The 27,941-nt window shown below is 40.5% G+C and overlaps 1 protein-coding gene across 1 annotated transcript; it reads right to left on the bottom strand.

The window, feature by feature from the left end:
• Window positions 1-144: 144 nt before the first annotated feature.
• Window positions 145-27,400, bottom strand: ST6GAL2 (ST6 beta-galactoside alpha-2,6-sialyltransferase 2). Its single transcript, XM_063304354.1, has 5 exons — window positions 26,413-27,400; window positions 18,971-19,068; window positions 16,694-16,795; window positions 6,219-6,393; window positions 145-1,260 (listed from the first exon to the last, which is right to left on the bottom strand). Exons 1-5 carry the CDS (start codon window positions 27,347-27,349, stop codon window positions 998-1,000), a joined length of 1,575 nt encoding a protein of 524 aa, XP_063160424.1. The 5' UTR covers window positions 27,350-27,400; the 3' UTR covers window positions 145-997.
• Window positions 27,401-27,941: the final 541 nt, after the last annotated feature.

Here is a 27,941-nt window from a genome sequence, read left to right as displayed (position 1 = left end):
GAGGAAATCCATAATGTTGACAATCTATTCCATGGGTACTAACATTGTGGTACTGTGATGACTAAAATTATAAAGGAATTTATATTGACACCTCTAATTAATAAAAGTAATGATTTCATTGATGTCATTTAAAAAATGCCCCACTTTTAACAATTAAAGTTTGATCTATGCATCAGTGGCATTATGAAACTTCGCAGTTTTGCGACTGCCCACTGGGGTTTTCAGACAAAATGCAGGAGCAAAGACCAGAGTGAGCTTTGTGAGTATCTGGCTCAGCATGGCAGGCCAGCAAATATTTTTCTTCTGGTGCCAGAATCAGGATAATGCATCAGGACAAATTTTAGTATGCTGTTTTCTGAGACAATAGATAGTTTCTCTCTCATCGGCCTTTGCTATACATAAAATCTATCTATGTATTTAATCAAATACAAACGGTCTTAATGCATTTTAAAACAGACTAGCCCCAAACACTTTTAAGCTGAGGATGCCAAGTTCTATCACTAGAAGAATTGAAATAAAGTGTTCCTAAATGAAAAGAATATGGCTCATTGTATTCAGTACACACCTAGTAGTTATTTTTTAATTTCTTATAAGAGGGAAAGGACAGAAATCTTAGGCTATGAACTTTTCTCTAATGTTCCTTTTTATTTTGTGCTAAGAACTGTTTTATTGGATCACGTGAAATTAATAAAATGCTTCATCTGAAAGGCCTTAATCTGACAAGTGGTAGAAATGTTTGATGTTTTCTGGCAGGCCACATACAAATACTCAAGTTTGTCTTCACTGTATTTTGCAGTTCTCAAAAGGCTACATCTTAACAAACCTTGCAAAGAAATAATGAGGCCTTAGAAACAAGAATTTCCCTCATACCTGCTACTTAATTACTCACTGTAGACTCAAGACTTGGTTGGTCTAGGATCCATTTTTCAAGTATTTCTGCTATTTATCAGTATGACTATAGCACCTTATTGCACATTGTTTGAGAAAGATATCATTCTTATGGGAGTCGGAATCGTCGTCGACATCTCACCGACCTAAATCCTGGCAAAATCACTTTCCCCTTCTGATACAAATCCTCCTTGATGCCTTTGTTCATCCTCTGCACCAGCAGTTTCTCATAAAGCAATGGATGATAAGCCCCCAAGGTACAGGCTGCATCATGGTAGAATTCATGATAGTGGCAAAGATCAGTTTGTCGGATGGATGGAATGTATTCGTACACATGCACTTCACTGCACATGGACATCATGATGAAAATCCCTAAAAATAAAGCACATGTGTAATTGAAGTTTTACCACAGACTGTAGTATCAACTCCCTTCTCCCTTTTAATGGCTGCATATACAAATATCAAGTCAAACGTTGCTAAATGTACCTGGCTTTCTCAAACTTGAGGGGAAAATATTTTTATATACAGTTCAGCTACCAAGACAAAAGCATGCTCCAACCTGGTGCCCTTCATTATGTTAGAACAGCAACCGTCAGAAACTAGAATCACCAACATATCTGGATGATGCTAAATTTGGGAGCATGAAGTACAGCATAAACAGGAAGATAACATTACTGTGTATCAAAGATGAAGACTAGCATATGGTATTATATTTCTGTGCTACAATGCAAGCATACTTTGGTTGGTTAAAGTAAATGTAGCAATTCTCTGCATTAATTTTTTATCTACAAAACATTGTTTTCTCATCTGACTTTAAGGATAAACTTGAAATGTTGAATTTTTGAAAAGGATATAGTGCTCCCTGTTTCATGTACTCTCTATATACAGGCATTTCCTTCAGATACCTACAAAATCTCCTTGAATATGTAAATAATTCTGCTTTGAACTTAAACTATGATAATAACAAAGATCTGTAAAGATCTGTAAAGCGTAACCCTTCTGTCCATAAACTAGTTGGACATCAGTACATGGATAACACTGTCTGAATTGCCTTTTAAGAATAAAGCAACATTTGCTGAAAATGAATGCAACTTGTTACCAGCTGCTCTTTTTGTAGCAGCTCAGATAGTGAGCATACCTACTTTCCTGCAGCTGGCATAAAAACATAAGAAGTGCCCTGTCTGATTGGAACTCTGGCCCACCTAGTCCAGCAGTCTGTTCTCACAGCGGTCAAACAACTGCACAAGAAAGCCCATATCATTCATTCAGAATGCAGGCAACAGTGACTCCTGAGTTGACTATTCTTCTCTGGAAAATTGTCTTTGGAATGTTACGCTAGTGTGCTTCTCAGAATTTTGGCTCTCCTACTCAGTCAGGTTTGGTAATAATTTTGAGACAAAACCTGGGACTGAAGGTTCCATGCTCAGAGGAGCCAATTCTTCTTGCTCCTTGGAGTGAACTCTAGATGAATGTATTTATTGACTTCTAAGGCTTCTTTGGTTCCTCCTTATCTTCCAGGGAAGATGGCTAAGCAGGATTTACAAGTCCTGCTTAGATGAGAAAGTTGGATAGAGGATTTCTGAGGGCTATCTGAGGCTTGCTTTAATCAGCCTATCTACCTTAAGATGACAATGTTTCAGGGTTAGAGTTTGTTGCCAAGGCTACAGATTGGTTAAGATAACCTTGCGGGGAATTCAGGGAGCAACATGATAGTCTGAAAAACTCTGTAAGCTTCAGAAAGGCAATTCTTTTGTTTAAGGGGTTTTCCACACTGCAACCTTAAGCTGCTTGAGTCCCATGTGTAAACTAGCTGGAAATAAAGCTGGTTTAAGACATCCCTTTCTGGATTTCAATTGCTTCCTCAGCTGAAGACAAAGCAATTACTGTAGAGCTACAAAGTGATTTCCTGCTTTTTACTGCATACAGTATCATTGGAGCTGTAAGACAGAGTTATGGGAGGAGCGTATGTTCATGTACCTGCTTAGCTAAATGCTACTTAACTTATTAGCCTTGCATAGCTAAAAGAGAACCAGGACTCTCCTAGCTACTGTACGTTACGAAAAAAGAGAGGAAAAAATTCACAAGGAGGTCTTGTGTGCTGCAGATCTGGTCAATTCAGAACCACAAAGCGTGATAAGGAGGGTCTGAAGGCTGCTCCTTTCCCACTGCTACCACAGCGGTGGGCTGGGGCCCCTTACCTTCTTAGTCATCACGAAGTATCTCTTCCAGATGAGAAGAGGAAGAAGAGGGCTGTTCATGGCATGGCTGATATGGACTGAAGTGACTGCTGAAATATTTTCCATCTCACTCATCTACTAGTTCAACATGTAGTCTAGCCAAAAAATGGTAGACTCCCCATCACTGGAGGTTTTTAAATGTAGCTATCTGTTAAGCATACAGATTATCCTGTTTGGACTAAGATATCCTTTCAATTTATGCCTTATATGATTCCTTAATCATGTATGTGTAGCAAGAGTTGTTTTCAAGATGGGCGGTGTAAAAATACGATAGATAGATAGTTAGATAGATAGATAGATAAATAGAATATTTTCAGGCAGATTCTCTCTCTCTCTGAAGGCATGTATGGAGCGTAGCATAACTAATATAAGAACTGTTAATTTTCTTGGAGCTGAGTTGTCCAAGTTTTCTCTTTTGCAAAATATAAAGCAGCAGTATAATTCCTAATACGTTAATGCATACAATATCATAGTTGCAAACATTTTAATGCTTATTGTTCAGTGTAGTTTAACCAGCTGAAAATTTAATATTTACTTAAAATAATTTAAACCTTTGCGGGAAGAATTTGTATTGCTCCTGTTCTTCCTGTTACGCAGAGTTAGCAAAAGACAGTGTTCTACTATTTACGTACGGTAAGGCCATAACCGCTCAGAGTCCCTCTTTGCGGGGAGACGGGTGGTAGTAAAAATTTGAGAAATAAATAAATAAAATTGTTTTCCTTTTAAATTCAAACAAACAGGCCATTTTACAATGGGTGCAAAAGCTCTGAATAATTTATCCTAACAAAGGTAACTCTTTATAAACATCTAATGCAGTCCCTAGAATATCAGAGCATCTTCTTTTTCTAACATATAATTTAACTCTAAAAATAAAAATTGTCACATGTGTGAGATGGGCGTTTGCATAAATTCAATAATTCAATAAATAAATAAAAATCAACGCATTGTGAATGTGTTTTCTTCATGACATTATAAAGTATTTTTGTGCCTCCCAATATAAGCTATGAATGCTGTTACTGCAGGAAGTAAAGAAAAAAAAGCAATTTATGCTATACCCAATGCAGACTTCACACTCATCAGTAACTTTTTTTTTAAGCTCCTTTAATCTTTAGTTCTGTGATCACAGTACTCAGCAATGCAGTATTTTATCAGTTAACCATTATGGCTCAAATAAATGAAAACTCAAGAGTTATACAAAACAAGATACAATTGTTCGCAATATATACTGTACTCACACAAATCTGGGTGTAAATAAAAATTGCTAGATAATTTTATGAAAAATGTTCTTTTTAAGCTAGGAAGCTGAACACGAAATTATCACTGATACCACTTTAATTTATCACAGTTTACAAATCTGTCAGGGTTGCTTGGGATCTTCATTTTCTTGGCAGCTCTGTATGATGGAATGCTCAGATTTTTTTTTCCTGCCTGCCACCAGCTCTTGTTTCCTACCTCTACATCTGCTGGGTGCCTTTGCATGGGAAAGATACCCATCTAGGGCTGACACACAGTAAAAGAAACTGAAATTCATGAGTGAATGATTTGTAGGAGGGATAAATACATGAATGAAGAGGAATAAGTAAAAACTAATACAATTAAAATATCTTTGAACAAAATAAGATATTGGAGTGTAACATACAGTACACGTTGTGAAAGGTTGGAAAGAAAAGTAGGGATGGGGAAACTTGATAAATAAAGGACTAGGCAAGAATATAAGATGATGAATTGAACAGAAAATAATGAAATGTTATTTTGCAAGATCATCTCCTCCCTGCAAGTCTTGCTGTGCTGCCTCGTCATGCCTGGGATTGATGAGTGAAGAGTGCCAGGAGTTCATGCCAAGCGTATATATTCTCAGCAGAGTCACTCTAGGCATGAAAATCATCTCAGCTGCCCAGCTAAAGCAGGCAGAGCAATATAGGAAAATGCTGGAGGTAGATGATCATTTTAGTAACAACAGCAAAGGGCATCATTTCATCCTGCAAAGGAGGAAAGGAATGATAAACCACGCTTGTGTTTACCAAGAAACCCACATGGATCGACAAGATAAAGTGACTGACAATACAGTGTTGGATGATGGGCCCATCAGGCCAGATGGCTATTGAGAAAGAGCTGATGGAGTACACAGAAATCAATTTGACTGTATTATTAGTACAAGGAGGTGTAAGAGCTCAGTTCCAACAGCAAAGATGTGCCAGGGGCTGACTGTGGAATCATGAACTGCTTACGTCCAGGTTCCTAGTCAAGCTAAAGCATAACAACAAAGTATACAGTTTCCATGATATAATCTTGAGCATATATCCACATTTTTAAGAACATCAGGAATCACTTTGAAGTTCTGAACCTCACTGACAGAGAACCAAAGGAACTGTTGAATGAAATTAAAGAAGTTGTTAAGGATGAATGTAAAAAGGGACTGTCAAAGGCTAAGAAACATAAAAAAGTAAACTGGATGTCAGAACATACAGTGGAAAGTGCCCAGGAGAGAAAAGTCAGTGCCAAGAAAGACAAAGGATCTCAGAAGGGAACCCTAGAAGGCTCTTAGAAAAAAGAAGTATTTAAATGAAATCTATAAAAACACTGATGATGGGAACTAACATGGAAAAACAAGGAAAATCTCCCAAAATACTGAACTCAGAAGGAGTTTCCAACCTCAAACTGATATGCTAAAAGACTCAACTGACTCAAAGCAGATCAAACTAAGATATCCCATTAATATCTAAATGCCAGTGCAGACATATCTTGAAATGCTTTCATATCTAGAGTTCAACTGAAGATGATTTATGACTTTAGTCATTATTCATTAGTTTTATATCTTGCCTTCATAAGAAATCAAGTACAGCTTGGCTACCATAGATATAATTTTTGGAGCACACTTCAATAATAAATGTTTTTTTTTTCAGAAATCCCAGGATGTCCTGAAAAAATTAGGAAATATGAGCAGTTGATATGGTACCTACTATTGAAAAGCATGTATCCATCAGTCTCTGAAATATTTTTATTTTTACCTTGCTGATATACAAGATTTCAACTTATACAAGTAATTATTACAGAGACACACTCATGAGTGAATCTACCACCAGACATACCTACCAATGAAACCTGAAGAAGGAGGATTGGGTTGTATCTTCTCTTTAGTATTCTCTTGAATAATATCCCAGAGCTGCCATATAAATTTTGGATGAAGAATGTAGAATGGTTGGTTTGGATTCTTACTGCGATGCTGTACGTATGGAGTAAACAAGTTGTAGTCTGGATTCTTATACCACTGGTGGGGGAAATAAAAATGTATTTTCTTGGAGTGCTCAGTATACACCAAAACATATCTAAGGTATCACATTGTCATCTCTGTAAATATGAATGCACGTGGAATAGCACAGCAGAAGCAGAATACTACTCTTACTTAAAAACCAATCACTATTTTAGATTGTTCTGATATGAAGGACTGCAAAATGAGCAGAGATTTTGAAATGCTTTCCAGGTAACTCTAGAATATTTCAGTCCATGGTCTGAAAATTGCACTTAAATTCTAAAGAACCAGATTGGGTACTTGGGCCCTTTTAGGCCTCTTCCTTACAGAATCTAGGAAAACCTTCAGCCTAAGGTAAACCAATAGGTGTCATGTTCGCCGTTTCAATGTCTTTGATGCATCGTAACGTTTCGCATGTCATTAATTGGATGCGTGTTTCATCTTTCTCGGGAGGATGGGAACGGTTATCTTTTGGCTTTGCTTTGGAATGTATTTGTATTATCTACTGCGCTCAAGGTTACTTTCCCAGGCTAGCAACTCTGACGATTGCTAGCACCTGTGTCGGGCGGGGCTGTTACGAGGGAGGCGGGATACGTTTGCACCAAGGGTTTAAGTTTGTATTTGGCGCGCTTTTGCTCATTCTCAGCTTTCTCTGTATCTGCCTTTAGTACTCTAAATAAATCAGATTTCATTTAGCAGCCTCTTGTGAGTCTGAGTATTTGGGGCTAGGGCAACCATTACATAAAGCTGAGAATCTAAGTTCCTAACTCCGCTGGCCCCTGTCCAGGAAAGACAAGCGTCTAACCCTGTGAGGGAGAGAGCCCGCGATGACTGAACCCGACATCATGATGATGGAGGAAGGGGAACCGGACTCGACCGTGAGGCAGTCCGGCCGACCGTCCCAAGGTGGGGAGCTGTCAGCCATCCGAGAGGAGGCGAGCTCCGAGTCGGAGAGTGAAGCCGGGGGGCTGAAAACGGCCCCAGAGACCACCGTAAATTCTCCGGGCGAGCTGCTCACCTGGGATACGACCCAAGGAGATGCCACGGCAACGGGGGGTCCCTCCTGGAGGCAGAGATACCCATTGTCCCCCAACGTGGTGCAGGTGCAGCCAACGGAGGGCTCACCCACTCCGGATCGGATCCGAGTGTTGGAGTCCAAAATGGATTCGTTGGAGGCTATATTGAAACAGCTGAGCTTGGATGTGACCTCGTTGCGAGAGGTCCGGGAAGAATCAAGCCAAAGGCATTCAACCCCCTCTTCCCAGGGGCTGTCCCCGGAACGGCGACGGGTGGTGCGGAGGCGCGAAGGGGACCAGTCGGTCCGGATGGAAATCGCAGCATCGCCAGGGCGATCGCCCCGGGGCCCCGTGCCGCCCCAAGCCAGGGGAACACAAGCCGCGGCAGCACCGGTGGTGGGGCGCAGCGCGGCGGGAGGCGGCATGCGAGACTTCCCTGTCAAGTTTGATGGGGACCCGACCAAACTCTCGTTCTTCCTGACGAACGCGAAAGCCTATATGGAAGAATGGGGGGCGTTTTTCCAATCGGAAAAGGCAAGGATCATCACCATTGCCACCAAACTGAAGGGGAGGGCGGCAGACTGGTATGTCCAGATGTGCCAGTCGGAGGCGCCCGAACTGGAAAGTCTCGAGGAGTTCCTCTGGGCGTTGAAGCAACACTTCGAGGACCCCTTAGCAAAGGAGAGAGCAAAGCGAGCCCTGAAGGAACTCAAGCAGGGGTTCAGATCAGTGGCCGATTATGCTTTGGAGTTTAAAGCGCTAGCTGGGAAGGTGGATGACTGGTCCCAAGCCACCATTATCGAGCTCTTCAAGGATGGCTTGAATACAGAGGTGCTGCGCTGGTCCCTGGGGAGGGACGACCCATACACGCTGTATGAGTGGATCCTGCTGGCGGGGAGGGCTGAACATGCACAGGAGATCTTTGCCCAGCGGAGGACCGCCAAGTCGGGGCGGGAGGTGAAGCCCAGCCGCCCATCGACCACCGGGGGGAAACCGGGACAACGACCCTGGGACGAGGAGCGGGAGAAGCGGTACGCAAAAGGCTTGTGTCTGAGATGTGGTAAGGAGGGGCATCGAGTGGCAGCATGCCCGAAGGCAAAGGTAGAGGAGCGGCCCGGAAAACCGCCGGCAAAGTCCCCTGCGTTGCCGAGGAAACAGAAAGCTGCGGTGGCTGAGACCGAGGGAGACGATGTGATGTTCTACGAAATTGAAGGGGAGACCGAAATCCCGCAGCCGGCGGGAAACGCCAGCCACCTGCTCTAAAGGGCGCCGCTGGGCAGGTGGTAGAGGATGGGCGCGAGCCTCCATCGGTGAGTGGCACTTACCGCATACTCATGGTGAAATTGAAATTGGGCTCCCAATCCAAGACTGTGGAAGTATGGGCCATGATTGATTCGGGGTGTTCCCGCTGTCTTATGCACCCCGACGTGGTGGCGGCTTTGGAGCTCCCCACGTTCCCTTTACAGCGACCCATCGCTTTTACTCAGCTGGATGGGTCCGTGGCAGGGGGCCAACCGGTCACCCATTTTACAGGGCGTGTAGCCTTGCAACTGGGCAGTCACCAGGAAGGGCTGTCTTTTGTGGTGGCTCCGGTGGGGGGGCCATTGGTGGTGTTGGGGGTACCCTGGTTGGTGCAGCAAAACCCCCACATAAACTGGGTCTACCGAACTATCACGTTTAGAGATGGGTTTTATCAAGCGGCCGAGGGGAAGGGTGCCCCAGAGGAGATGGTGGGGGTTGCGGCAGCTGCGACTCCGCCTTACCCGGCCTCTCCTCTGGAAGGCTTGCCGGCCGAGTACTGGACGTTTGCTGATGTATTCGGCGAAAAGGAAGCCGATCAGTTGCCCCCCCATCGAAAGACGGACTGTGCCATAGAACTTTTGCCCAACACCCAATTGCCTAAACCAAAAATTTATTCCATGACTCAGAAGGAACTAACTCTGTTGAGGGAATTTGTGGACAAAAATCTGGCGCGCGGATTTATTGAGCCGGCAAATTCACCCGTGGGGGCGCCGGTTCTTTTTCGCCCAAAAAAGGACGGGACATTGAGACTTTGTACGGATTTCCGCGGATTAAATGCCGTCTCAATTTCCAACAAATATCCCTTGCCATTGATAAAGGACATGTTGTCACATCTGGCCAAGGGCAAGATCTTCTCTAAGCTTGATTTAAGAGAAGCCTACTATCGTGTACGGATCAAGGAGGGGGATGAGTGGAAAACCGCATTCAATTGCCCGTTGGGAGCTTTCCAGTATAAGGTGTTGCCGTTTGGGTTGGCTGGGGCCCCTGGGGTATTTATGCAATTAATCAATGAGGTTTTGCATGAACATCTGTTCAAAGGTGTACTTGTGTATTTGGATGATGTATTGATTTATACTGAAACCATGAAAGAGCATGTAGCTCTGGTAAAGCAGGTATTGTGTAAACTCAGGTCGGCTGAATTGTATGCTAAGCTGTCGAAATGTGCCTTTCATCAGACCCAAATTGACTACTTGGGGTATAGAATTTCAGATAAAGGCATAGAAATGGACCCTGCCAAGGTGCAGGCTATCATGGACTGGGAGAGTCCACGCACCCGCAGGCAACTTCAAAGTTTCTTGGGGTTCAGCAACTATTACAGATTGTTCATAAGGGGGTTCGCTGAGATTGCCTTGCCCCTAACTGAGCTGCTGCGAACCAAAGGGGTGGGCGATACTAGGAGAGTCAAGAATCCCGGAGCGCTGTTGAGGTGGACGCCTGCTTGTCAAACGGCGTTTGAGCGCCTGAAAGCAGCTTTTGTCAAAGAGCCAATTTTACAGCATCCTGATCCCTCCAAGCCGTTTGTTGTACAGGCAGATGCTTCCGATTATTCTATTGGGGCATTGTTGATGCAGAAGGATGAGGCAGGATGCCTCAAGCCCTGTGCCTACTTATCCCGCAAATTCTCTGAGACTGAAAGGCGTTGGCATGTTTGGGAGAAGGAGGCATTTGCAGTAAAAGCTGCATTAGAAGCTTGGCGGCATCTGTTAGAAGGCGCAAATCATCCCTTTGAAGTATGGACTGACCATAAAAATTTGGAGGCTCTTAGTACCCCTCGAAAACTGAGCCCCAAACAAGTTCGTTGGGCTCAATTTTTCAACCGATTCAATTTTCAGTTTAAATTTATTCCAGGGAAAAAGAACTTCTTGGCTGATGCCTTGTCAAGGCAACCTCAGGACTCTGGGGCGGCGCCAGATGTGGTAAGCACCCTATGGACGGCGCCCCAATTGGGCATGCAGGCTGTGACGCGAAGCCAAACGCGCGCGCAGCAGCCGCCCACTACAAGCGCTCTTCAGCCAAGTCCTGTGTCAATTCCCTCCCAGTTGCAACAAAAGTTTCTAAAAGAACTAAAAACGGATACTTGGTTGCTTGCAAATAAAGACAATGTTACTTTTGACAGAGGCTTTGCTTGGAAATCCGACCGCCTCTACGTCCCTGAAAGCCTCAGAAAAGATGTGTTACTACGTTCTCACGATGACAAACTTGCAGGTCACTTCGGGTTTGTAAAAACCTTGCACCTCGTTCGGAGGCAATTCTGGTGGCCCACATTACGTAAAGATGTCAAAGACTACATTGCCTCCTGCACTGTTTGTGCAATGTCCAAGCGCAAGGTGGGCAAGCCCCAAGGACTGCTGCAACCAGTGGCAGCCCCTTCTTCCCCTTGGGAGGAAATCTCCATGGACTTTATTGTCGAGCTCCCGCCCAGCCAACGCAAAACGGTCATTTGGGTGGTCAAAGACTATTTCTCCAAACAGGCGCACTTCATCCCTTGCGTGTCCATTCCGTCGGCCCGTCAATTGGCTCGCCTATTTCTTGTACACGTGTACAGGTTGCACGGATGTCCCTCCCGCTTGATTTCGGACAGAGGTACACAATTTACCTCGCAATTCTGGCGGGCGTTTCTCAAGCTGTTAGGCACGAAACAAGCCCTATCCACGGCTTGGCATCCTCAGACGGACGGGGCCACTGAGGCGCTTAACTCGACTCTAGAACAGTACCTTCGAGCTTTTGTGAATTACCAGCAGGACAATTGGGTAGACCTCCTACCATTTGCTGAAGTGGCTTACAACAATGCAGTGCATCAAAGCACTGGCCAAACCCCCTTTCGGGTAGCCCTGGGGAAGGACTTTGTACCTATCTCTGATCTACCACAACCTCCGGCTGGTGCAGTCACTCCAGATGATTGGACAACACAACTGGCTGACTCCTGGCCAATGATTCAAAAGGCATTGGCAGATGCACAAGCAGATTATAAACTATATGCTGATCGGAAGCGGGCCCCCCAACCGGCATTCCAAGTGGGGGACTCTGTGTACCTTTCAACAAAGTTTATCAAGTCATCCCAACCTTCAAAGAAACTTGCGCCTAAGTTTGTGGGTCCTTTCCCGATTATCGCTCAGATTAACCCTGTGACTTTTAAACTTGACTTGCCTCATAACCTTAAACGCTTACACCCTGTTTTTCATTGCAGCTTACTCAAACCGACTATTCCTTCTGACCGCTGGCATCGTCAACCTCCACCCCCCACCCCCATCATGATTGATGGTCAGCAACACTTCGAAGTTAAAGAAATTCTGGACTCTAGACGCCTTCGCAATTCTTTGCAATACTTAGTTCGTTGGAAACATTTCCCTCATCCTGAGTGGGTCGCTGCACCAGATGTAGCTTCCCCTATTTTGGTAGCCCGCTTCCACTCTGCTTATCCCACAAAACCGGGTCCCTAAGTGTATTTTTAGGAGGGCGGTATGTCATGTTCGCCGTTTCAATGTCTTTGATGCATCGTAACGTTTCGCATGTCATTAATTGGATGCGTGTTTCATCTTTCTCGGGAGGATGGGAACGGTTATCTTTTGGCTTTGCTTTGGAATGTATTTGTATTATCTACTGCGCTCAAGGTTACTTTCCCAGGCTAGCAACTCTGACGATTGCTAGCACCTGTGTCGGGCGGGGCTGTTACGAGGGAGGCGGGATACGTTTGCACCAAGGGTTTAAGTTTGTATTTGGCGCGCTTTTGCTCATTCTCAGCTTTCTCTGTATCTGCCTTTAGTACTCTAAATAAATCAGATTTCATTTAGCAGCCTCTTGTGAGTCTGAGTATTTGGGGCTAGGGCAACCATTACAATAGGTAAATTCTTTACAGTAATAGATTGGAGGACAGGTTAGGAAGCTCTTAATATGACATAAATTTCAGCCACCTCTAGGGCTCAAGAAACAATTATCTTACCACACACACACACACACAGATATTCAGGAAAAATGCTGACAAAAATAGAGACTGTAGTTACACTACAGCACAAATATAGTGTTTTATTCCCTATTGGTGCAAGATTCCAGTATTTGATTCTATAATGAAACCTTACAAATGGGTAAGACAAAAAAGGGGTCAAATATGACAAATTACTTTGCATATTTACAGTTCCTGCAAATGGCATAGTTCGTTAAATTTTCATAACTAATCCCAATTGCAGCATTTTCATTTTATATGGATAGTCCTTGCTTAACAACAGTAATTGGGACTGGAATTTCCATCACTAAGCGATGCAGTCGTAAAGTGTGATGTCACGTGACCACATTGGTTAGTGATGGCAATCCCAGAAGTCCCTGTTGTGGTTAAGTGAGGATTGCAGGTTGTTAAGCGAGGATCTCATGTGATCAGGATTTGCAACTTCCTGCCAGCTTCCAACAAGCAAAGTCAATGAGGAAGCTGGCAGAAAGTCACAAGTCCCAGGTGGCTCACAAGAATGCCGGCAGGTAGGTGAGTACAATGGAGTGCAGCTGGATGGGGGTGTGCTGTGGCACTGTGAAGTGAGGCCAGGTGGGGGAGGGGCTGTTGCTGTGCAGCTGGGCATGCATGCATGCGCTATGGAGTGTGGGTGGGAGAGTGCTGCAGGCGGGTGCGCACTATGGAGTATGAGATCCCTGGGATCTCATACTCCATAGCGGGCTCTTTGGGAGAAAAAGCGGCAGGAGTGACTTACAGGAGCGACTTGTGATCTTCCCTGCTAGCTTCCCCATTGACTTTGCTTGTGGGAAGCCAGCAGGGAAGGTCACAAATGACAATCACGTGACCGCAGGATGCTCCAACCATTGAAAAGTGCAAGCCACTTGCCAAGCACCCAAATCACAATCACGTGACTGCAGGGGTGCTGCAATGGCCAGAACTTCGAGGACCAGTTGTAAGTACCACTCGTTCAGCGCTGTTGCAACTTCGAATGGTCACTGAATGAGAGGTTGTTAACCAAGAACTACCTGTAAACACATCTGGAATATTTGGGCAATAAAGGATAAAGGATTTCAGGAATCCAGAATGATAGAATTAATATTGCAGGAACCCTAAACAATATTCAAGAAAAATAAGAATGATTAAAATGTGACTTTATTGTTTGTTCCTTAGTTTAGCTTAACCAGATATGTATTCCATCATTTCAAAATTTGCTCTGTACTTATGAGGACTACACATTTTTTTAACAGATTTGATTTATGACTGAACTGGTTGTAACAGTATCTAAAACTTGCACAGTTTGGTCATGTATGATATGTATCTCCCTCTATGGTAAAGAGATGAAAATTTATTTAGTAAGCCTGGCAGATTATATTTTAAAATCCCAGATATAATTTAAAATATTATAGCTCTTCCTCCCTATAGCTTTGTGGACAAACAGGATTTACAATGTTTTCCCCTCATGCCTTCTATATATTGGTACTTGAGTCAGAGGATGTATTTTTTGTGTGCGCCAGTATACTTCGTATAGTTCCTACTTGGTTGTGTGCACGCAATATGCAATGTGTTGGATTAGATCTTCTATATTAACTCACTAGATTGCATAAAATAGCATGAGCATGCCAGTAAAAGTGGCTTTGGTTGTATATATTGGGCAAAATGTACAAAATCTTATTAGCACTGTCCTTGCTATTAGCAATGACCAAGCTGTAGCCTGCTCTATACCTTTTATATTGTACTAAAAATAATTATTTGCTAACTTTGATTGACCAAAGTGCATCCATCCTTGCTCTTCTTGATCTCTTGGCAGTTTTTGATACCATCAACCTTGCTGTCCTTTGGGGCCAGCTCCAGGGATTGAGAGTGGGTGGTACTTTATTGTGCTGGTTCTTTTCCTTTCTCCAAGGCCAATTCCATTTGGTGTTGATAGGGAAGGAGAGTCTAGCCCATGGCCCCTGCGTTGTGTGGCCTCTCTCCTCTCATGTTTAACATCTACATGAAGCTGCACTTCATGTATGAGGTTATCTGATGGCATGGGGTGAAGTATCATCGTATGCTGATGATACCCAGCTTTACATCTTCATCCCTGACTATCCAAGAGTTACCATGGAGATTGTGTCTTGATGTCTGGCTGCTGTGGCGGTCTGGATGGGAACAACAGACTTCGGCTCAACCCTAGCAAGACTGAATGGCTTTGGGTATTAGGGCCCCCTGGTTCTGGGGATTTTCCATCTTTAGTTCTAGATGGTGTCTCACTTCCCCAAACAGAACCACATGCAATCTGGGGAGTCCTCCTGAAGTCACGACTCCTGTTCAAGGAATGGGTGGCACTCTTGGCCAGGAGGGTCTTTCACAGCTTCATGTTGTGTGCCAGTTGTGCTCTTTCCTGGACTGAGAGGCCCTGCTCATAGTCACTCATGTTCTAGTCACCTTCCAAATGGACTAATGCAATGCACTCTACATGGAGCTGCCCTTGAAGAGCATCCAGAAGGCATAGCTGGTACAGTAGGTAGCATTGTAGGCAGTTATGTGCACTCCGAACTGGTTACACCTCTGTTCTGTGAGCTGTATTGGTTGCCAGTCTGCTTCCAGGTGCAATTCAAAGTGCTCATTGTAACCTATAAAACCCTTCATGGCATGGGGCTGGATTATTTGAGGGACTACCTCTCTGATTATGTCTACCTGTCCCATTAGATCTGGCAAAAGAGAGATGCTCCAGGTTCCAACTACTAAGGAGTGTCATCTGGCAGGATCCAGGAAGAGAGCCTTTTTTTTCCATGGTGCCTGCCCTTTGGAACATCTTAACCCTGGAGATCAGATTGGCCCTTCAGTAAGGCCTTAAAGACTTGATTCTGTCACTGGTGGTCAGGAAGCGGGTTGAGCCTGTGCAATGGCTATATTATTTGTTACTGAGGGATCTGTTTTTACCCTGGTTGCTGTTTTATGTGTGTTGTTTTTTGTTTTTTCTGTTTTTATATTTCTAACATTGTTAGCTACCCAGAGTCATTAATTTGAGATTGGCAGCCATACAAATTGAATGAATGAATGAATGAATGAATGAATGAATGAATGAATGAATGAATTTCTATATGCATGGCAAAAAACTAGAGTAAGTAGATGAATTTGATGGAGCGTTTACTGAAACTGGGAAAATGGATGGAGATATTTTCAGTAATGTGATGGTGGTAGACAAGTATGAGTTGGCAGTGTGAGCTGGTACATCAGGAGAAACATAAAATTTGAATGAAACCTGAATGGTATAATGGAAAACAAGAAGAAATAGAGTAAAAAATGAATTGGTGCTGAATGAATGTAGGCTGAATACAAGAGTTAGTGACTAGTACAGCAGTCGTATGTTAGGGGGGTTTGGTCAAACAGAGAAAATGAGTGAATGGCTGCACTGCAAAAGAGATATATGAAGGAGAAATAAATGGACTGAGAGGAAGGAAAAGTTCAAGAAAGTTGTGGCTGAATTGATATTCTAAAAAAGACAGAAGGAAGAAGTTTAAAGAACACAAGGCAGTGTACAAAGCAGGGTGGAAACAAGGATGATGAAATAAGTAGTGAGAGGTCTAATGAATTGTCTTGTTTCATTTTCATTTCTTATCTCATGCCTGACTTTTTTTTTTGGCTATTTCACTTTTTTTTTTTTGCTTACTATTACTCCTTTTCTAAACCTTGGTTACCTTGAAAGAGAATAGTGGGATAAGTAAAGGGTGTTCATGTATGTGTGCATGTATGAATCAGAGAACATTAAAAAGTTAGAAATACAGAGAACCGCTCAAAGCTAGAAATCTAAAGATGGCTACAGTTCAACTGGCAATGTACTGGTAGATCTTTGGATCAATCATTTTAACTCCTGGAATACATACATTTAATGAGATATGGAGAACAACACTGGTTTTCAGTACTTTAAAAATTGTAGTCTACACCTTTAAATGATTTAACAACTCCTAACATTCAGAGTTCTCAGTTGACAAAAGCCCTAAAGAAGACTTCGAATCTCATTTCTTTTGAATAAAGAAGTTACACAATGATGTTAACACATTAACTGATGACTTACCATATCCAGATTTGCAGAATAGGGAGCAGGATCCCAAGCCACTAAAATAACATCTTTATATAAGGAGTTATCGACGAAATGATAGTTAGGATTAGTAAGAATCTGTTAAATGCAAAGACATACATATCTACTAAAAATCTTCCAAACTTTATTTTCCTTCTTTGTTCCTACCATTAGCTGCCAGTTTAGCTTTGAAGAAAACAAAAAAACCCTCTGTCACCAAGTTTAAATCCCCCCACCCTTTGGAAAGAAATTTGAAGTACCCTTGCACATTCCATATATAGAATACCATTACAAAGAAAAAGGTAAGTGTTCTCATATCACTTTCAAGGGAGAGAGTAATAGTGGGAATGGCTCTGCCAAAGACCGTGTTTTTATTTTTCTATGTAGGTTTCAATCAATAATTGTCACTGTTAAAATAATACTAGCTACTAATAAGCCACAACAGCCAAAGATACAGTATTATGATATTGGCCATGGTTTTTAGGTAAATATAGGTATTGTGCAACATATTGAATGGAAAAAGCATTTATATCTCTGCTTTTTTTCACACAAAATAAAGCAAATTAGCAGGGTGTAACATACAGGTAGTCCTCGCTTACTGACTGCCTTGTTTAGTGACCATTCAAAGTTACGATGGTCGAAAAAAAAAACAGCTTTGCAACCAATCCTTGCATTTATGGCCATTGCAGCTTCCCATGGTCATGTGATTGACATTTGGGTGCTTCACAACCAGTGGGTGTTTATGACCGTTGCAGCATCCTGCAGTCACATGATCGCCATTTGCACACTTCACAACCGGCTTCCAACAAGCAGAGTCAAAGGAGAAGCCAGCAGTAAAATCATAAGTTGTGGTCACGTGATCCTAAGCTGTGGTCACGACATTTTCTAACACGTATTTAAGAAATAATTATGGACTGAGGAGTGGGGGAGTTATTAGCTGCAAGTCACCGATAAGAAAACTAAAATTCAAAATGCTTACAAATAAGTTTGTCTTGGAGTGAACAATGTACCTACCACAAGAGGGCAGTGCAGATTTTTTTTTAAAAAGAGTATTCATTCTGCTGGGTCATGAATCTCTAATCACTATGGCACTTAGATTCATTCCAATCTCCACATCTCCATTTGTTTAGGTCACCTATATTTTATCTTGTGGGCTCCTAAGGTGTAACAGTCTGAATATTCAATGCCAGTACCATATTTCCTAATTTCTATATCCATTCCACCCAATTTCCACATCCTGTTGGATTTTTAAATTTCAAAAATTCTATTTACTTCTGCATAAATATCTAACGTAATTTTAAACACATCTTCTTCCAAAATATTTTTGCATGCATTTTTTAAGGTGAGAATTACATATCTGGAAAAATGTACAATCCAAAAGATCTGTTCTAACCTGATTAGGAAGTACAAATCTGGACACTTAAAATGCAGACAAAATGAAGTTATTTAAGATACAGTTTATAAAGAACTAAACAATAAATATGGTAGGGACAGAGAAATCAACAAAAGCCACTGGATCAGGCTTTCCTGTTTTCTTTTCCACCACTGTCTTTTTATGTGATCCCTAGGATATACAATTTAAAAACTTACCTATATATTATGAAGCTAGGTAAAGGTAAAGGTTTCCCTTGACGTAAAGTCCAGTCGTGTCCGACTCTAGGGGGCGGTGCTCATCTCCGTTTCAAAGCCTTGGAGCTGGCGTTGTCCATAGGACACTTCCGGGTCATGTGGCCAGCATGACTCACGGAACGCCGTTACCTTCCCGCCGAAGCGGTACCAATTAATCTACTCACATTTGCATGTTTTCGAACTGCTTGGTGTGCAGGAGCTGGGACGAGCAACGGGAGCTCACCCCGCCGCGCGGTTTCAAACCGCCGACCTTCCGATCGACAGCTCAGCGGTTTAACCCGCAGCGCCACCGCGTCCCTTATTATGAAGCTAGAAGCTTATTATTTACAATCACAGCAGAACCTTACAGTGAAGCTAATAGTTAGACATGTTGGTTGATGCTTATCAACAACCTAAGAGCAACAAGCCATTTTTGATTAATAAATAAAATATGGGTTACACAAACAGCAGAATCTAGTAACTTAGATGATTTTAAAACTCTGTTTTAGAGTGGTAAAAAAATCCTGTGAAGTGTATGTATGGAGAATGGGACAGATAGATACATGTACAAATTTAGAAATGTGTTCATTAAGTTTCATAGTGCTAACGAAAAAGTTGAAATCTCCTAGAAAATAATATACATTTATGGATCTTTGACAGATTTACCTGGGAATTAATGATGCGCATAGTAGTTTTATTTCCAACATCTTTTTCATAACCCTTTGTTGGAGCAGAATTGAATCGTAGAACTGCATCATGAGAATCTAAAGTTAAAAAAAGTTACATTTAGTTGGGTTTTTGTACATGTGCAATCATATAGATGCTTACTTAAAAGTAGATACCACTATATTCAAAAAGCACAAATAAGCTGTGCTTGATCTACAGCTTATTAAGCACCAATACTTTTATTATATTCTACTACAGTATTCAAATTCACTGAAGATTCAGTACAGAGAACAATCTAAGCTGAGATGAATATTTAAGCTTTTAAAATTAGAATGGAAATGTGAGCAGTCCATGTAAATAGAAATTTCATTAAGCTTTTGAAATTAGAACAGAAGAATTAACAGTCCATGTAAATATTGTTCTATTGTCATATATAATTGTTTTCTTCACAAAGAGACGATAAATGAAAATATCTAGTTGCAGAACTAGTTACTCTTCTATTTTTTTCATTATTGTTTTAAAATTTATGCTCTGAAGAGATACTCAGCTGTAATGAACCTCCTAAAGTTTATACACTTCGTGTATTTTTATGATCTTGGGTTTTTATCTTCAAATACACTTTTTTGCTGTCTCTTTGATTACTATGCCAACATTTAGATTATTACAAAGTGTGAGACTACCCTGGCAATGTTGATTTCCTCATCAGCCGTGGTTCAAAAGTTATTCCTACAACACACTGTGATTCTGCTATGATACATTTCCCTACTGCATGGATAAGGCCTGGGGTTTTGCATTATGTGTATTGGTCAGATTAAATAGTATCTGAAAAGTCTATAATACCAGGAAAGGTTGAAGGAAAGAAAAGTGGACATCCAGCAGCAAAGTGAACTGACTCAATTATAGCGACAGTGGGTGCTCCATTATAAGACCATTATAAGACCTGAAAGACCAGGCTGGGGTCAGATTGTTCTTGAGAAAAATCTATGTGGTCACCAAGGTTTGTCACCAGCTTGATGGCACAAAATCAATCTAACGTAGCTGTCAGGAACAAGAATGGTCTGTGGGAATATCCTTGAGATGGGAGGAAGAAGAGCCGCAGCCAAGGCAACGTCAGATGGTATTGGTTTCTTGTCTGGACTACCTCAAAGGGCTGACAGTTCCGTTGTGTGATACAAGGAGTTTTCAAAAAAGCTTTTTGTTATGTGACTCTTTCATTCATGGTTTTTATAGGAAGTCCAGATGACAGCATCTTCCACTTCTATGCCCTTTCTCTCATGTTTTATCATCTATCCTTCATCTTTTCCTCTTCCACAAAAAAATGAAAAGGAATTGGATTAGTAAAGTAGGGGCCCTCTCTTCGTTAAGTACCAACACAAATATGGTACAGAATTGCATATTGAAACTGTAAGTTTTGAACCTGTCTATGACAGCAGGCCCCATGAGATTTGATGTGATATAAGGCAGGATGCCTGAAGTAAGCAATAAAAATAAAGTGAGTATTAGCAGAAGTAACATATGTGTAGGCAGGAAGATAAAATATATATGCACTAAGAAATAAAACATTTGTCTTTTCCTTCTGTACATTCCTTTCTCAGTAACTAAAGGAGAAAAGAAAAGAACAGCAGCCTCAATGTAAGAAATTGCAAAGAATCAAAACTGAGCCAACAAAGGAAGAAAAGGATGGTAGTTCATGAAGAAAAGAGAAATATGAAAGAAGTGAATACTGTATGGATTGCCATTCAAAAGAATCAACCTTAAATATTTTGCAGCTTGTCTCATTATTTGCTGAGATGAATGTATCACAAAAGTGCTTTGAACATCTGAAACATGCCAGATAAAATTATATGTACTACTATTATTATTGCTGTCATCATCAGCCTAGAGGTATAAGTGAAGCACTCCAGAGCAGGTAATAATGAGTGAAACATTTGGTCTGGAATGTTAAAACACAATTTTAAGAGAGAGAAAGAGAGAGACAAGTGTGTGTGTGTGTGGGGGGGGAGAGAGAATACTGAGAATGTCACTTTCTATAAATGAAAGTTAGGACTCTGCCAAAACAGAAGAAGACAGCAGAACAAGATGGGTTGCCAGGGATTAGATATGGTAGCGTGATTTTCATGACTACAAATTGTTTGCAAAATTATCACGGTTTCACATAGACACATATTTAGCTCATGATAAATGCAACAGGGAAGCCATTCCTAAGCATCTGACTGGAAGCCGAACTTCCTGTATCCACAAGTCCTAAAGGCAGTATTCCATGTGAGTACATGCATTTGCAGTTACAGGCAAATGTGTAAGTGTATAAGTGGTGCTTAATGATTTAGCAACAGTAGTAAAACAGAAATAAGATCAAGATACCCACTTCCAGTCATATTTGTTTATTCTAGATTAAGACTAGGTATCATCCACCGAGTGCCCATCTCTCAGACATTACTGTGGTTAAACTTTATTTGAATTTTCTTCTTTTTCTTTACTGATCTCATTAAAATTAATGGGAAAGAAATTGCTTTTTGAGATGTGTTTTCATGCTAAATTATCTCTCCTGAATTCCCATGTTTCAAATAGATCCCAGAGGAAGACATTATGAGGAAACTCCTCCCACAGGGATTTCTCAGATCAAGTAGAAGGACGGCCAGGGAGCCACAGAGTGATGAGAGATACAGATTGATTCTCAGGACCTCCTGCTGCTTCACAACAATAAGCAAAGCTCATAATCATCACCAAAATGAATTCTAACTCATCTGAGAGTGAGATACAAAATAGAAGCTTTTTTTTTTTTTTTTGCAGAGGAAGAAAATTCTGGAAGAATTGGAAAAATTGGAAGAAATATTTTGGCAGGTATTATTCAAGATGGAGTCTTCCATAGGGAAGCTGGTATCAGTACTTGCATATATACAGGGATGTTTAATGAATATTTTGAAGGTGAGAAAAACTGCGTATCAGTACAGAGGCAGGAGAAACATTTTCAATAAAGCACTAATCACAGTGTAGTGAACACACTAAATAGAAAGAAAGATTGGGTCCTGCGGGATGGTTATGTTGGAGACCAAATTTTAATTCTGTTTAAAAGACAAAGGCCAGTGGCAAAAGTGGTACACACGTTTATACAGTAAAGGTCATTGTGCCCTCGAAATCCTTAAAACTAAACATGGCTCAGAAAATGTTGACTAATGTATATTCAATGAATCTCCAAGGAGTAGGGACATAAAGTAAAAATGAGACAGTGAGCAACTGCAACCTTTTAAAAAATCCATAAATTGAATTGTTTTATTAGCAGCAGCAGCACACTGTAAGAAAGGGGGAAACTGTTAAGCTATTTCAGAAGTTTTCAAACCAGTCGGACTTCTCTTAACATTTGAAATGACTCAGTTTTGATTTTCAGGGCGAGGACAACATGGCTGTTATGCTGAGCAGGGATGCCTACTGAAGTAGCTGGATAATGATAGCACTTTCAATGCTCACAGAAATACAGATAGTCCTCGCTTAGTGACCACAATTGAGACAGGAATTTTGGCTGCTAAGCAAAGCAGCCATTAAATAAATCCAAGCTGATTTTACCACCTTTTTGCAGTGGTCATTAAGCAAACCACATGATCATTAAGTGAATCATGCAGTTCCCCATTGATTTTCCTTGCCAGAAACTGGACGGGAAGGTCAAAAATGGTAATCGTGTGACCATGGGACATTGTGACGGTCATAAATGCAAACCAGTTGCCATGCACCCAAATTGTAATCACGTGACTGTGGGGATGCTGCGACTGTAAGTATGAGGACAGGTCGTAAGTTTATTTTTTCAGCACTGTTGTAAGTCCAAACCATCACTAAATGAATGGTTGTTAAGTGAGGACTACCTGTATAACGGTGAATCCATTTTAGTTTTTGAGGAAGGAATAACAAATAAGAAGATAAAGTAGGATAGTTCAATGTGAAAATAAGACTATCTTTTAAAAAAAATTAAATATATAGAAAAACTTAGTATTTGAGAGTTTTAACAATAAAATAACTCTTCTCTCTCTTTTTTTAGCCCAGGGTAGAGGAACTTGTGGCCAGTGGTGAATGGAAAACTGCCTGTTTAGAGGCCCTCAAATTTTGCATACTTCTTAATGGGTACAGACATGGGTTTGCATTATCCCTAATGAAAAGGGTTTATGTTTTAGCAATTTGTTTTGCACTCATAAAGGGTACTTTTCATGTCTGAAGTGGAAGATAAAATGTCTTATTGAGGTTACAAATGAAATTTGTAAGTTTTGTCTTGTAGATGTCAAGAGAAAACATGTTTTTGTGGCCACATGAGTTTATTAGTCATGGGAATTAAGTCATTACTTTTTCATCTGTCAACTTCTGATGTTAGCTGGTTAACATTTTTCAACACTTAACTTTTTATAAAAATAATAAGATACAATTCTGTAAAAACTCCAGCCAAACCCATAGCCATTTTAAAAGTTGGAGAGGGGTACCAAAAAGTAGGGGAGGGGAGGCAGTTTTTGCTACTTCAACTGTTCACTATTACAATACAGTACAGAGATTATTAAATTATGTTTGGAAAAATTGCGGGGGAGAGGAGATTTAGGAGAAAGGAGAGGCAAGTGATTCTGCCTGTTATAGTTTTTAATCTAGGTACCTGACTCTTGGGTTCCTTATTCGAGGAACTAAGAATAGTGTGCCTTCTTAAGAAATGGGCCTCTTGACTTGAGAATCAAGTCCCAGAATCTGTTAGCTCATGCTGGATTTTTCTGCGCTGCAGAATTCGACAAGGTGGACATTTGACTTCACTAAAGCAAACAGCTCATATTTATGTCCATTGGGATTTCATGATTAAAAACTATTAAAAAATACTACACATTTTTTATATTACTATCAAGTGTTCTTAAGAAGAGTTTGGGAACAGCACTGTTGTTTATTGGAATATGATGATGGCCATCAGCTTGGATTGCCTTAATTACAACTCACATTTATGAACAACAGATCAATTGGTAGCTATTGATCTGGTCATCTATAAGCTACCTCCAGGCTCCGAGGCAAGATTATCTAACAAGAGCAGGAAAGGGAGCGTGCCTCCATCTGTGGGCTTTATTTTCCTTTATTTTCTTTTTCTTTTAATTGTTTTTATTCTGAAAACATTTATTTGAAAAAGCAGAAAAAAATGATATTACTGTTTAAATTTCCTATTACATAAAAATATCCTGAGTGTCGTGAACTAACAAACTACTTCACATGAGGGGAAAAATCCCAAACCCTGCACACTATTAATGGTGAACTGCTTTATTAGGTTAAAGCTACTAAAAACCCCGTGTGAATTGATGGCTACGATTAATCAATACTGGTTAATGATTGATTAGTCTATGATCAATATTGGGCTATTCCCAATTCACCACACATATAATTGGTTAGCATTTTTGCCAGTTTCTATCTAAGTATATTATATGTAGATAAATGACTCTTTTGTTCATGACTCAAATTCATGTGCTGACATATAATGATAATAGAATAGAATGCTGCATTAAAATTAACTGAATACATTGTGATACATTTACTGATATTTTTATTATAATTATTGTAATTTCATGTATCGGGTTAAAAATATTTAATCTTAATGTCCTTTCATACTTTCAAATGTCTCACTTGCCTAGGGACATCACTGCCTGGGGACACCACTGCCTGGGGTCTCCAGATGTTGCTGTTCTACAACACCTGGTAGCCTCAGTCAACCAATGGTAAAGAATGCTGACAGCTGCAGTTCAACATCTGGTGGGAAACAAGATCACACTTCTGATTTAGCCTTTACATAAAATCTATTACTATAGTGAATTCATTGTTTCAACTTTTCTATTTCCATACAGTAATGGAATTTCATCTGAATTAACATTGCAGTGCCTTTTGTGATTAAATGTATGATGTATCCAAAGTTGAGTCTCACTGATCCCTATTCTAGTTTACTGGAATGTTGCACCTGTTTATAGTGTAATGGAATTTTAAGCAAGTTTGTATAAATCTCTCCAACCTTAACTGAGTTTTAAATATGGCATTTCTGTTCAGACTGAACAATTATTTGACAGGGAAAAAGAAAACTAAAATAAATGAGAACTTTGTTTCATACCTTTATATAATCATACATTTATATGATTATAAATGGAGTATTCAATCTTGCTTGATAACATTTCCACTTGAGATGGATAAATCTGAAAAGTTGGTTTCTCTCAATTTCTAATTTTTCAAAGCCCAAGTATGTTTATCCTATTTCTGAATCACTTAACAAAATATGCCTAAACTTGTATTTACATCCATATGCATTTTCCTTATACCCATATTTTGTGAACCCTTTCTCCTAATATATTATTTTTTTAATACAGATTTTCAAAATTGTGGACTATATATTTTAAAATTCAGAAGAATACAATGTGCATTTTTTTCTACACTGATTCAGGTCATGTGAGTTATGTACATTCAAATTAAAAACAAAATGTACCAATTTCTCTTTTTCTTTATTCTGATATTCAGTAGAATTGGAGTGTTTACAGCCTTTCGTCTACAGATAAAATGAAGTCAATATCCTTTAACTGGTGTCTTTTTCCCATTTTCAACAGGCTCTGACACCACTTTTGATCACATAAACACATTTGAGCTTGACCAATAGACAGGCTGATAGCCATGCAGACAAGCACTAAAATTGTATCATTGTTTATATTGTAGTAACAGCTATTAAAAAGAAAACCTGACATTTATTATGCTGTACTGAGAGGTCAGTCATGTCAAATGCACTCCATTTTAATTGGCTGAGATACAAAAAGCCTTAGGCCATAACCATGTACTCACAATAATCCTGCCAATTTGCACATCCCACTGTATATTCTTCCTAGGCTCTAGATACTGTTCCAAAAAGTCTGACTCACAAAAGCACTTTTTTGGGGGGTGGTGATGGGAAAGTTCATATAAAAAGGGAAAACTAAGTGTTGGGAGAAAAACAAGCACCTTTCTCAGAATACTTATAAATTCATTGTCTTGCAATGAAGTTATAGGAAGGAGATTCATAAATGCCTAAAACCACAAGACAATGAACCTGCAGAATTCAGCTGCTACAAGATGTGACGATGCTCTCTAACTAACTGCTTTAAACTGAATTGGATGGATTCATGGACAATAAATTCATCTATGGTCATTACATATTACCTCCCAGTTCAGAGGCAGTATGCCTTGCTATAGTGTCATTGTTAGGGAATAACAATAAGGGAATACTGTTGTAAAATGCTGTTCTGCTTGGCTCCAGAAAACGGATATGGTTGCCCCCACAGGAAATAGGATTCTGTCTTAGACCTTTGGTCTAACCTGGTGGACCTCTTAACTTATCTTTAAAGGCCAAAGTCTACAGAAATAGCCCGTTTATGACTGTTTGGATTCCAGCTACATAACTGATCTCAAATAAGCTAAACATCCTTACCCACCTATTTCATGCCCCAGAGAAGAGTTCAGTATGGCACCAGCAGACATAACGACAGCACAGCTTCCAAATCCATGAGGATATAGTTTACTCAGTGAAGTTTGAGGGACGTGTTTTTTCCAACCAAGAAGTGAAAAGGGAGCTTCCTCGCCATCAATGGTTCTGATGTTTACACGTGCCTTGAGCTTACAGAAGAGCTGTTCTGAAGTCAGTTGGGAGTTTTGCTTCCCTCTGAACTGAACCCCGTGCTTATTGGCACTCAAGTAATCTTTCATTGCTTTCTGAAGGCGAGGGTTCAGCATCTTGGAGGAGACATCCCCCCTCCAAAGCCTGAACAGGAACGATTTTGACATTGTAGAATAGATTTCATTCCATTCATGGGACTCTTCAAATAATTCTCTTCTTCTGTGATTTATGTGTGTTTTCTTTATCTTCTTTTGAGGGAACCAATTATTCTGCAAAACATTCCTCTTCTGATCCTCCCCCCGTGCAGAGTTTAATTTCACCTCTTGCTGAACATTACTTGGTGACTGAGGTTGACCAGCAGCAAATAAATAATCACTGTTCCTCTGATGAAAATTGCTTTTGGATTTTCTTCTTAACTGAGAAGGAAAAAATTCTTCACTTTCAAAACTATCATCTAAGCCAGTCCACTTTTTAATATTCCCAGTCTCTGATTTCAATGAGTCTAAGACATCTTTGTTGAGGAGCATCTCATTTACTGTTTCGGAGAAGGCTGTGTCATGTATTGCTCCCATGATAACCCTCTGCTTGCCTTGAATGGGCAAGAGTCTTTTGGCTTCAGCATAAGAGAAGGAACTAGGAACTGCATCAGTGATGTTGCTATCTGTGAAATATATGAAGATAAATAGGAACAGGAGGCCCCAGGCAAATATTCCAAACAGCATTATTTGTTTCCACTGTTTCAGATTGGGTTTCATGGCAATGTCTGTGACAACTCCTCTGCACCTTAAAGGATTTATGAAAAGAAATAAAACCTGGAAAAAATATAGTATTAATGAAACTTTTGAAACGTTCACAAGATAGCAGAGAAGCAGTATATTTTGCACAAAAAGAAAATACTGTAAATGTGATAATCATTCTGAAAGACCTGTCCAATGTTAGTCTAACACGTATTGTTAGATGGGCAGATTTTCTTTACAAACGGTACAATCAAGTAATTTGTGATATAACCATAAGTTTTTCCACACTTTTTTTAATGGTATAAACATTCTGCAAATCATTGTGGTATTAACTTCTTACAAATCAGGAGGAGGGATAATTTAAAACCTCCTTACTGGATCCCTTCTTCCAAAGATTCCCCAGTAAAATGTAATTATAAGAGGCTGCTACAAGTCAGGGTGAACCTCCTGACATCCCTGAGTGTGTCCAGATGGGAAATAATTATCTTTTCTACCTAGGACTGTACTGTTTAGCCCAATTCTAGAAAACAGAAAGGAAGAATCTTCTCACACAAATAATCACAGAGAAATTTACAAACCTTGTGCTATTCTGAAACACAAGGGGCAGCTA

The sequence above is a fragment of the Candoia aspera genome, chromosome 5 (assembly GCF_035149785.1).
Source record: "Candoia aspera isolate rCanAsp1 chromosome 5, rCanAsp1.hap2, whole genome shotgun sequence".
Taxonomy (NCBI): Eukaryota; Metazoa; Chordata; class Lepidosauria; order Squamata; family Boidae; genus Candoia; species Candoia aspera.
Note: the sequence above shows the minus strand (reverse complement) of the source record. Positions and strands in the feature narration are given on the sequence as shown.

Coding starts and splice junctions, on each gene's coding strand:
- ST6GAL2 (XM_063304354.1), bottom strand. CDS start 27,349: ATGAAACCCAATCTGAAACAGTGGAAACAAATAATGCTGTTTGGAATA. Junction 6,394..16,693: donor ATTCTGCAAATCTGGATATG/GTAAGTCATCAG, acceptor TTCCCCCACCAG/TGGTATAAGAATCCAGACTA. Junction 1,261..6,218: donor TCCTTCTTCAGGTTTCATTG/GTAGGTATGTCT, acceptor CTTTATTTTTAG/GGATTTTCATCATGATGTCC.